At 49.9% G+C, this 12500-nt stretch overlaps 1 protein-coding gene across 3 annotated transcripts in view; it reads right to left on the bottom strand.

The window, feature by feature from the left end:
* Positions 1-12500, bottom strand: part of LOC125959836 (developmental protein eyes absent) — a 31217-nt gene that overhangs the window by 3175 nt on the left and 15542 nt on the right. For all 3 annotated transcript variants that reach the window (XM_049692796.1, XM_049692798.1, XM_049692797.1), the window contains exon 4: positions 1-907. This exon is cut by the window's left edge and continues 714 nt beyond it. In XM_049692796.1, the coding sequence (XP_049548753.1) occupies positions 1-907 (907 nt within the window). The remainder of the gene's footprint in view (positions 908-12500) is intronic.

Below are 12500 nucleotides of genomic sequence, written 5' to 3'. Positions count from 1 at the left end.
GTAGTAGTCGGATTTGTGATCGTACACGTTTGCCGTGGCCGACGCGGCACTAGCGCTCTGTAGTGCGTCCAGTGTGGTAGTGCCGGTTGCTGCGGCCGCCGCTGCCGCTGCTGCTGCTGCGGCTGCTGCAGCTGCCGCCGCTGACGATGGGTTGGTACAGAAGAGGCTCGTCGAGCCGTCGAGATGGGCGGATGTGGCGCCGAGTGGTAGCGCGTTGTTGGCGGCCGATGCCGCTACTAGACTGGCGTCCAATCCCGGGCTGCGCAGTTCCGATTTGACCGTTCCGTCGCTCAACCAGTGCGACATTCCCGACAGTTCCACCGAGGACCCCAGCGTGGCCGAGGTACCACCACCACCGGCGGTGCCGCCACTAGTGGTCCCGAGCGCCGTCAGTCCATCCACCAGACTGCTGCTGGTAGAGGCACCCGATCCAACGCCCGATCCGGACGATCCGGATGTGATCGTCGCTGAGGAGCTACCGCTACTACTGCTACTACTCAATCGGCTTCCTAGCGCTCCAGGACTGGCCGTCAACAGGCCACTATTCGACGAACTGACGGTCCCTGCCGGTGCCGGATTGTAGGACGAAAGACCGAGACCGTTCGATAGCGCACTGGAAGTGCCGCTTAGACCACGGTAGGAATTTGTAACAGGACCACCACCACCGGGCGAATGGTTGAACAGGGAGTGTGCCGTCGGTACAAGAGGTGTGCCAGTGCCGCCGCCGCCGTGGTTGCCGCTGCTGTTGTTGTTGCTGCTGCTGCTGCCTACCGGTGATGCCGTTGGATAGTGGAAGGGATTAATGCCGCCAGCGAGTGCTAACGAAGCGCTACCGCCAATACCATCCAGGGTCGGTGGTATCGTCGCTCCGGTTACCAGTGGATCCGACAGATTGTTGTAGATGATGCTGCGAGGAAGGGAAAAAAAACGAAAAACAAAAAAACAGTTAAACAAACATCGGGGGCTTCTGCTTGTCTTATCATGACGCGGGGACGCCGGGATTCCTTGGAAGTTTCCTATTTCTACCATTATTCATGCGGGAGCGCCGGTACCGCGTTCCTCGGGTACTTGTGCGGCATAAATCATAATCCGCTTCCACCCGCGTGGCGTGGCGTAGCACATCTTCATTAACCCTTATGGTGTGATGGTATGTGCGGGTTTCTTTTCAAATTATCGGCCTGGAATGCTCCCAAGTGAGGCCAAAACACTCACCAAAAAAATAAAATAAAATCGAGGACCATCGTGCTCGGTTTACCCAACAAGGTTCGGTGACGCACCGGAGGGGGACGGGAGTTGGGTTTTGATTTATGTGGGTCGAGCGCGGATGTGTCACACCGGTGGTCGGCTGCAGAACAATGGCCGCCATCATGACGCATCTCCTGCTGCATGGCATTGCGCATTTGGTCGTCGGTACTTTGGCCACACGGGCGGGTCTTCGGTTTGAACCACAAAAACCCGCAATAGCAGCCATTATGCCAGGGAGGCCAACGGTATGCGGGATCCAGCTCGAACGGTACCATCATCATCCTCAGTGTAGGAGCAGGAGTTGACGAAAGTGTTGGTGGAACATACCGGGTTTCGGGATATGGCATTAATTTTCGTGTAATTTCACACTTCATACTCCCAATTATGACAATGCAAGCGAACGTGTGTGACGTGGGGTACCCGAGGATCAGGGCGAGCTTAACACGCGGCAAGAGAGGTGAGTAATAATGTTTTCCAATTAATCAGCATTCATCATGGGACATCGAGGGCTATATTTTGTGGCAACCGACTTCATGGACTCCACATTCTAGGTATATCGGAGGAAGGTCTTTCCTTTGGCCCAGTTGGTTCCTCGTGCGGTGGCGCAATTGAAGGTTGCAATCAAGGTCAAGGAGATCGTCTTTAAACGTTTCAATGCACGATCACCGCCAACGATATGGGTGTCAGCGATAATAAGGGAATGGTATGAGGGGCAGCAGCAGCTCCACTCCTCTGGGAACTCCCGAAGAGTACCGTTAGCCCCGCGCAATTGAGTTCCATCGAATGTTCCACCTCTTCTCCGGGATGTCCGGGGTGGGGTGGACATTAGGAAACATGATCCTCACTCCTCACTCGGCACACATGCGCGCAGTCCCTTCCGTTCCTTCCCCACGGACAAGACGGCGAATGCTTGGTCAGCAACAGCTCCAGGCTCGGCTCCGGGTTCTCCGGTTTCTACCAGCACCAAGTAAAATGCGCCTGGATGTGCAGAAAAGGGCAGAAAAGGGAAACGAAGGGTTCTACTCTCGGCGGACTCTAAACTGGAGCGCCCTGGATTGTGGTTTCTCTCTCGGTGACGGTGACCACGGAGCTCATCGCGAGAAGATAGATCATCCCCGAGTTCGCAATAGCTGGTCTGGTGTGGAATGGAATTTGCTGACGTAGACCCCGCCGTGTCTATCCTCTTGCAACCGGAATAGGACCGTTGCCGTGTCTGACTGGCCCAGTACCATTGTGGTGCGCGGAAAACACACATAAGCCGCGGGTTTGCAAAGCATAAATAGACAATTCTGTCGACTGGACATACACATGTCCCGGCGCACCATCATAATTTGAGCCGCCCGTCTGGCGAACGCGTCCAGCTCAACGATATTCCCGTTTTTCGACAATGAATTCACCGACGCAACGGTCCACTTGGGTATGCACGCGGATTCCGACCGTCCATCCGTCCATCCGTCCATCCGTACGCCCGTTTTGCTGGCTAGGCAATGGCCAGAGTGTGAGAACATTTTAGTGCTTCTGCGTGCAGTATTATGGTGCGCGGCGCACAAAAAAGTGCGTACCAGCGCGCCCCATTCCGTATGGTTCTAAAGTGCTGCGGTGGTTGTTTGGACTGGAATGGCGAATGAGGAACACGGAATTGGTTCGAACTGTGTAAAAACAATCCACGCATGTCCGATGTCCTGTTCGATTTCACGCGAAAATCGATGTCGTTAGTTTTTTACGCACTTGCCTTTTCCAAGGCTTTAGTTTTATAATACAAGTCGTTTATTTGAAAGTATTTGTAAATAAACCTTCAATCCAACACTGTAGGAGACTTCACTATTGCTTTTTGGGATGTTCTTGGTCCTACAGGTCCACGTGATTGCAATTTTTAACATTGTAACACTTCAGTAGGACAAAGAACATTATCACCACATCATGAAGGCCTTTGATCATGTTCGACGACATCCTGTTAATGATCTCAATTTATCCATATCCAATCTGCTTCCGCTTTGCTTTCGATTTGCTTTACTGTCCGTCTTGAGGCCCAAAAACGTATTTCTCAGTCAGTAAAAAGTTGTCAGTTATTCTCATTATACAGTATGAAAAAAAAGTTTATCTACCCATGCATGAAATTTACGTTTTGGCTGTTTTCTCCAAACAACTAAGTCCGAATCAAATCAAAGATTGTACATCAATAGTTTTGTTTTTTTATTCTTATTTATTTTACTTTTTAGTTTTTTCAAAAAGACTCACTAGAAAAAAAGATGAGACAACAATAGTAGAGAAAGGTACGAAAAAAAAGTTTATCCACCCCATACAAAACAAATATGGTTTTCTTTTCAAAATTGTCAAATAATATTTTTTTTCTCTCCATTTCAATGATGCAGTTTAGTTCTTTAATCTCATGTGCATCTTTTGAGACCCTATCGATGGTTCGCCTAAAATAATGGAGTTATGCACCAAGTTACTAGACATCTGATTCATTTAAAAATGGCTCCATGAACATCTCTGAAGAAATGAACAACTATTAGATTGTTAGGTACTTCTTTTTTTTCTAGTGATTCTTTTCAAAAAAAGTAAAAAGGAAAATAAAGATGATTAGAAAACGAAACCATTGATATACGATTTTTGATTTTCGGACTCAGCTGTTTGGAGAAAACAGCCAAAACGTAAATTTCATGCACGGGTGGATAAGCCGTTGACACAATCTACTTGGGTGGTCCGTAACGTTCAGCCCCACGCGCTATCGCGCTGCTCCATTCATCTTCGTCTGTTGACCGCTCTCGCACTAGAATACACTAATGAGCAAGAGGATAGAGACTAGGCTCCATGATCCATGTTCCGTCTGATGGATCTGCCTGGTCGCTGCATGGCAAATGAAGTGTTTCCGTTCCGTTGGTGTGTTTCACCCCCACAATCCCACGGTCATCTGTGGGTGGGTGTTGTTATCGTGATCGTGTCGTCGCCGTCACCAGCATCCTACAGCCTGGCCATCCGTAGGCCATCTGACGGAATCTAATCTAATCGGAACCATATCGTTTGGCTTGCATTACAACCGAAGATGGTTCTGGGTGTTCGTTCGACCGGCTAGTAGCATCCGCTTTCTGGACTATTAATTCGTAATTTGTCGAGAGGAAATTCGAGTTACAATCGCTTTACACATTTCCCCGTGGGGCCGTGCGTTCCGGACCGTGTGTAGGACGCCGTAGATTGATGGGTTTAAGGGTCTGTGTTCCCGCTGACACGTGTTTCGTTTAACAGGAATCTAAATGTCCAATGCAAACAACAACAACAACTAAGTAAGAGCGTCCCTAATCGAAACGACATCAAATCAATTCGATTCAATTATCGAATCAAACTCCCAACTCGTCATCTGCAAGACACCAGAACGGGACGGGGCACCAACAATTGGGCCTTCGGGACAGCCACTCCAGCACGTGTTGCTCGTAAAACCGAGAAGCCATCTGAAACCGAGATTACTTCCCGCCGTCGTCGTCTTCGTCACGAGCCTCGAGATCCTTGGAGGTGTTGGACCGTTAGAAGATGGATAGGGGTACAACAGCAATAAAAATAATAACAATAATAATAATAATCTTTTCTAATCCAATTGACCAAAGGGAACATCTCTATCCGAGACGAGACCGTTCCCGCTTCCGATACCACCAACGGTGGACGATGCCAGCGAAATGCCATTAAAAAGTGAAGCGACGTGGAGTCCGGAGACTGCTATCAAATCGCCTCCTCCGTCGGGGGCTGATTTATGGGCCCGATATATGCTGCCCTGCCAGCTAGCTAGACCGTGTGGCCATCTCGCGCGTGCGTGCGTGCGTGCGTGCATGTTTAACACGGCAAGCGCCTCGTACTTCCGAACCTCCGGAACCATTTCTCCCTCGACACCACACCGTACGTGTGTGACAACGGGCTGAGCATTGATGTTAAACAGATTATTTTAATTGTTAGGTCTGTCCGGAGCCGTCCAGTCGGAATCCGGGGCCGCGAGACACCGCGGGTACGTTCACTTTTGTCCATTGACTCCGTTGGCGCTGGAGGATGTCGCTACGCGTCGTGACTTCGGGGGGAGTACCAAGATTGAGAAATCATCTCGACTCCCTCGAGGACGTGGAGAGAGAGAGAGAGAAAGAGCGAGTGAGGGTGCGGCCGCATTACGACGGATTAATTTATCGTCATACTCGTCGCGCAGTCGTCGTCGTCGTCGTCGTCGCCGTTGACGTCGTTGTTCGAGGACTTTTCTCGATTTGTGGATGCCAAGCAAATGGAGTTCGTTCGACGATCGACTTTTTTTTGGGGGGGGATTTTATCGAGAATGGCCCTTCGCGATGGGGGGAACGGGGAGGCAACGGAAGTAACTTGATATTGCAGCCATTTTCCCTCGGTTCGTCATCGTTGCCATGACACCGGATCGGGTTGGCATCGATTTGTCTCGGGCTGGGGCTGCCAACTAACCATCGTCACCATCGTGATGCTGCGTTGACGACGAGTTCCGCGGGGCAAAATCGATAAACGAATCGAAACGCTCCAATCGGCCAGAAGCTCGGCCGGAGCACCGAAGCACGCCGACGCTCCATCGCTGCCATTTTGGATGAGTGGTTCTCCTTTTTCCGCGAGCGCGAAAGGCATAAATCCAAATCCCAAAAACATCTCCCCAAATTTATCGATATCAGCCTTGCGCTGTGTCTCGCGCACCCATCCCTTCCCAAAAACCTGCTGACGGCGGCGCCAATGGTGGTGTGTGCGTGCGTGCGTGTGGTCTTCGTCGACGAAGGCGCCATGATTGGGGCGTATTTTCACACCCGGTTTTTGGGGGGAGGCTCGTGACCGTTGTTGCCGGAGCTAGTGCTCGCTTGTACTACGCATGTTCCGTCGGTAGAGGAGACAGCACGCCATGCGTCACTAGCGAGTGTGACGAGGAACAAACCATCGGAGGGAGTTTCTTCTGCGTCAGTTCCTGTGACGCACTTCAATCCCTATTAGTTATCGATTCGAGAAGATTCGCTAAGGAAATATCACTTAATACTGTTAAACTTTCAGATATTCGGCGGAATTGCACGAATTAAGTTGAAACTGTGTTTCTTGCTGGAACTACTTGATGAATACTAGATTGTTCTTCAGTACAAAGTGCCACAGTCGTTTTACAGACAAGCAATGTCTACTAAGATACCCCCCCTCAATACTATCAGAAGATCGCGTAGTAGAAATCTACGGCGATCTATAATGCCGGCGTCGCACAAAGGAACTCTGGAATCTCGTCGCAGAGTGTCCGGAACAATAAACAAAGATGCTGTAAATGGCGAACCGAAAATAGTTGGAAAATGTTTTATACCGATAGTTTCCCTGAAAGCGAACGCACCCCATAAGGCTCAAGTAACATGTTGCATCTCCGCTCCTCCCTTCCTTCCTCGGGCGTCCTCTCAGGGGACGCAACCAATCCAAGGGGTCTATTTTTATCCACACATTTTGGCCGCATACCACAATGCGCATCGCTCGTCTACACAAAATGCAAGGGCCAGGGTAAAAAAGTATCGAATTTAATATCTCCCCCCTTCCCTTCCCTTTCTCTTCCACACTACCCGTCTCTGCCCTGTTGCTCTAGTTTATCACAAGCCACGGCGGAAGAGAGCTCTTTGCTGTCTCCACACAATTATACCGAAAGGAATAAAAAATAAAAAAAACCGAATAGCCGGCCGTGTGTAGCCGGTCGATCCGGAACCATCCGCACCATAGGGATGCTGTGTGTATGTGTGCGCGCGCGTGTGTGTGTGTGTGTGTGTGCTTGCGGAAATGCCAGGAAGTGATGCAGCAGCAGGAACAATTGATCGTTCCGGTGCCGGTTACGTGGTTAGGAAGATAGATGGCCCCTGGAAGTACTTGATGACATCGAGCGCAAACGAGCGCGAATGACTCGTCGTCCGGTTTGGCGTCTATTTCTGGCGTCCGCTCTCCGTTAACGCTCACGGTGACACAACAACGCGGTTGTGACTCCGGGCCTCGGGGGTAATAATACTTGAATTACATAATAATTACAGCGTAATGTCCATGCCCCAGCCGTCGACAGTAGGCCCAATCGGGCCGACATTGGCCGACTCCACTTGCTCTAAACAACGAACATTCGCCGCAGCGAGCGGGCACTAAAGTAAACAAGTCCACGGTAGCTCCATGCCTCCACGGCCGAAGTGTTTGCGAGTTGCGCTCGATAAGATTCTTCGGGATCGTCTTCTTAATGGGATTTTTGGGATTTTTCATTTCTCCGTGCGACATTTCATCGTGCGCGTTCAGAGGCGTGATTCAAACATGTTCGCTTCTCGGGAAGTGGAATCAAACGGAACGGATATTGTTTACATTAACATAAGCAAAAGAAGTAGCAGCAGCATCAGTAGCGAGGAGTGTGCGGCCAGCTTATTGGGTTTATGATCGGCCGTTCTTTTCGAGCCACTTATCGCGTGCGCGCGTCGTGATCACACTTTTTGGGAAACGTTCTAAAGGCGCGCGCGGATGATGACGAGATGAGATGCTGCGCTGAGAGGACGATGAAATTCGAGCCTAAAACTGCCCGGACTAAAACAACCGTCGGAAGCTCGGAATGGGTGATTGTGTTTACGGGACGTTTTTTGTGTAAAACGACAAATGCAGGTGAATGGTTTTAGGGTTCTGGCTACTGATTCTCGCGTGTGTTTTTCGGGCGCTCTAGACAAGCGAAAGGCATCCCGGTTTCGGTCGTAATCCCGGTTGTTTCTAGTTGTTTACTTTAGTGTCGCTTTCGCTCTCTCTATCTCTCTGCTCTGGCGACACCACATAACTTCATTCGGAATTCAAAGCAATACTAGCAGGGCATGAAGTGAAGTGAAGGAAAGAATTCAATTTAAGGCCCGCGAGTATGAGCTTGACATAATGGCGAAGATTGAAAAATGGTTCTCGTGCGAACGTGCGAAACAGTTTTTGGAACCGTCAGCATTGCCAACGTGCGCACAAACTCTCACTCGAAGTCCATTCGAACTGGGTGGCGCGACTCGGAATCGGTTGATGCTGGCGATGATGATGATGATGATGATGAGATGCAGCAGGCATACTGGTGCTCGTTCGTCCTCCCTAAATAAAGACAGCTGGTTTTGGCTGCCTGCGAGGAACCGAACTGGAATTTGGACTGCCGGAGAAGCAGAAGAAGAGGCTGAAGCCTTCGACTGTCAAGCGGCGCAAACGTCCAAATCCGGCGGTCCCGGGATTCGTTTTCCGTTTGCCAAAAGATGGTTTGGCTTTGAAGAGCGCAGGCCGGAGTGCGATGGAACCGGGAACAAGCAAAAACGGACAACTGTCTTGGCCACGCAGCCTTTGCCGCGCTTTATGCTGAACCGTACGCGGCTAAAACAAACCCGACGGCCGTTTGACCGTTTTTTTCGCTTTGACCCAGTACACTTTGATGATTACACTCTCAGGGGCAGCGGCAAAGAAGGAAACGACTTCAAGAGGCACTTGTCCCATGCGCGCGCGTGTGTGTGTGTGTTCCGCTTGCCTCGGTTGAACCCGGACAAACGCATTTGTGCAACAGATGTGTCCCGGGCCACAGTCCTTGCGGGTCCTTTTTCCCGAAAGCGAAGGAGTCCTTTCGTGTCCTTTCTCGTAGCATTGCCGACGCCTCCGGAGCAAAGCGCTTTTGGAAGGATCACGCCACGCCGCCAAGTGCCAAGCAAGGAAAGGCATAAAATGTGTGTTTCGGTCCGAAGACTGGCCGGCCTTAACTCTTGGAATCGAAAAGCGGTGCCAGTGCCTGCGTCTGCGTCAGCATGGACAGCTAACAGGACAAAGGGATGAAACCCGTCACCTCAGGTCCAGGGTTGGGACATGCAAAAAGGCGACAAAGTGAAGTGGAACCCTGGGCGCGCGCATCCGGAACACATAATCTAACGTGATTTATGCGGCCCAAAGTACAGAGTGTATTATCCGGAGCAATTATTCACACTTCCAAGTCGGTGATTTAACGGTTCTTAAAGTTGACCGAACATGCACATGCCCGCTGGTTGGACTGACTCTTCGGACCCTCACACGAGCTGTTACGCTGATCGGATGCTGAATGGCCGGTGCGCGATTTGTCACTAAAACCTCGTGGACTTAAACATTTATTTGAATTTCATTAAACCAACACTCAATTTGCGGGCAGCATAAAACGGAGGAGGACAAACGGTTCAGAGATGTGCACCAAACACCGTTGTCGACACCGTCGTATGATGAATGGTTTCAGCATGTTTGTCATACCGGAGAAGGAAAAGGATGCTAATTGAAGTCTGGCTGTCGGTCGGTTTTTTGTGGTTTGACGTATGCCGGATTGCCCTGGTTTCTCTTCGCTGGATCCGTCCTGCAGTTGTCTAAAGCGGTTGGAGCCAGAACGAAACGATTTACGTCGAATGGTGGGAATGGGGGAGGCGTGCTTGGCAATAATTATCATCACACCCCACATAACATCGCATCACTCTGGAGCAGCACTCCAGGCGCATCCGTAAACTGCCGAACGACCGTATACAACACATTTGCAGTTGTTTTTTGCAGGGTGCAGGGCTGGAACGCTGGATCTAATTGGTGACAACTTGGCGCTTCGCTCTTAATAATGCGGCGCTGCAGCAGCTCGTTCGTTACCGTCATTAGTCATATCGAGTGATGCGTGGCAGTAAACCATTAGCACGCGACGGTTTCAAGATAACAGCCGAGAAACAACCGGCTGATTCCACGAAACAAGTGCCAGCATCAGCCCATCGAAAGTGTGTGTAGCTCCAGCCGATGAAGTAGAGTTTGTGTCAACATATTTTGAGAATCAATCTAGTACAAGGTCAACTGGCACTTGGTAAAAGACTGTACTCGCAGCCAGTTGTGTTTTTACAAAAGGATTAGTGTATGCAAAACGGTGCAATCAACAAATGGTTTGTGCCTAAAAATTCATTCCGCACATAATGTATCCGTTAATTTTCTCAAGAAGGACAGAACCGAACAAGCAACACTATAAAATACGTAGCATTTGAAACAATTTAAACAGTATAAAGCCAGACTGGAACCAATACATTCATTAGAAATTGAAGAAATGAAGAAGCGATCTTTCGTCGTTTTGCTGAGGGCCGCAAGACTTCCCCTGCTTAATAGTCAGACGAAATGAACTTCTTTATTATAAAAAAGTAACGGATACCCTCTGATTACATCGAACGCATATTTTAAATGAAATATCCAGATGACGTTACGGTATTAGAATATTTGTTCTAGATGGTAGAAGTGTAGATAGACCTACATTCATCTTAAAAAGGCTAAAAGGAAGTACCCATGTGTCCATGTTATTCGTTGGATGAGGTTGTTGGATAATATTCTAAAAGATCCATTTAAGACGAACAGTGGGGCTTGAGTCGGTGAATATTCTTATTCTTTTCTACTTGTTTTGACCTAAAAAGCGGTTTGAAATACCCTCAGTCGTTGCCCCGAAGCCATTTTTATACGCAAAATTTAGTAAAAATAATTAATAGTTTTCATTGTCAACAAGCACTTTTGTCTAATGACCTTTTCAAGATTTTAAACTGAGTTTTGCCGTTGGTTTTTGTAGATAATTTATTGTAAAAAGTCATTAAAACATGAAGCCTGCATTCGCTATTAGTAAGGTTTTCTTCTAAATGGCAACAACCGATAAAAAAAGAAACATTTCTACCATTTCCTAAACACTCGCTCAGAGTATCGATCAGAGGCAGCGACACGAGCGATCGATTTGAACTGCAGCATCCACACAGCGAAGGCGAAAGAAGTAGAGAGTCCTCCAGTTGTCCCCAAACGACCCCGCTGGACGCTGGTCTCTAATAATGCTGGACACTCGGGTGTGAATTTAATTTGATCATTTCTTGGGACATCACGGACACGGGACCACCCACTGTACTATGTTTGTTCAGGACCCCTGGCACCCGCCCGCCCGCCCGCCCGTTACCGACGATCGATGGACTCTCTCCGTCCCTTTCTCTCTGTCTCTCGCTCTGTCTCTTTGGACCGTATCGTTAGGCGCCGTGTCTCCGGGTGTTTGGGATCCTCCTTGGAACCTCCTCCTCCTCTCGAAGGTTGCAGAGCGCGCTACGCGGGGCTTCGATAGTTACTCCACCACCCATGGTCCCCTCCCCACCCCCGGGGGGGACGAATGTCTTAAATCATAATCTTTATCTTCATCATCAGCGTATCCTCCTGCCGTCCGTCCGTCCGTCCGTCCTGTCTATATCTTATTTTTTATTCTCCTTCTGGCCCCTTGAGCGCCCGGACTGACCGCAGCTCCGTTGCTTTCTTCCTGGCTGCTCATCGTCGTCGTCGTCGTCGTTGCCGTCGTCGTCTTCGTGGAGCTTGAAGTCGTTCTTTGTTTTGAGTTTCGCGCGCCCCGTTACCCGTAACGTCCGTTTCCATTAGACTCGCGTGTCCACGGCCGGCCACGATCCGGTGGTCCCTGGCGTCGTCGCGCACACGGCCAATCGCGTTCGCCAATCCCCTGGACGCGGGGATCGCGGACTGTTTTCACATCTTTGTCACACTAATTCATACCGACACCAATATCGGTTCGGTACAAATTGTCGTCAATTTATTGACGGAAACGGACGGAGAGGAATGCTGGGCAACACCTTCCCCATGCCGTTGCGTGACCATCACGTTCGCTCCAGCTCGAGGTCGAGCATAATCAATCGTTCATAATTTAGATGTTTTTTTGTTTGCGATCCGCGAAGGTTCGCGATTGAGTGCGAGTTGGAGGGCAGAGATTGCGTTGCAAGGGATCTGTTGGTTTGACATTGGCAATTGCGAGCAACGTTTGTCCCCTCCGAAAACGATTATAATGTTGGCACATTACCACCGTTGGATTCTTCAAACCGAAAACGCCGAGTTCGAGATGAACCGGTCCCAGGGGGCAGAGCGATCAAGACTCGACAAAACGACGACGACGACGACGCAGACGGTGCCACGGGACAGAGAAAGAGGGACACACCGACACACCGGTAGCCGAAGAGCCCGAAGAGATATTAATAATAATCTAATTAGATGAAAACCTGCAGTCCATCAAACGGAGCACTACCAGCGCCGCCGCTGCCGCCATGCTCACCGTTGGATGACAGCGAACCGGCGAACGTCTGCTGGTGGCACGGGGACCCCGGGAGACAGTTAATGTCCGGACCGGAGTGGCGGCCGAGTTTGCTTTTATCTTTTGACGATCGGGACAGGGTCGAGATTTTGCGTAGTCGAATCCTTTTGAGCGCCGGCGGCAT

Source organism: Anopheles darlingi, chromosome 2 (assembly GCF_943734745.1).
Source record: "Anopheles darlingi chromosome 2, idAnoDarlMG_H_01, whole genome shotgun sequence".
Lineage (NCBI taxonomy): Eukaryota > Metazoa > Arthropoda > Insecta > Diptera > Culicidae > Anopheles > Anopheles darlingi.
Note: the sequence above shows the minus strand (reverse complement) of the source record. Positions and strands in the feature narration are given on the sequence as shown.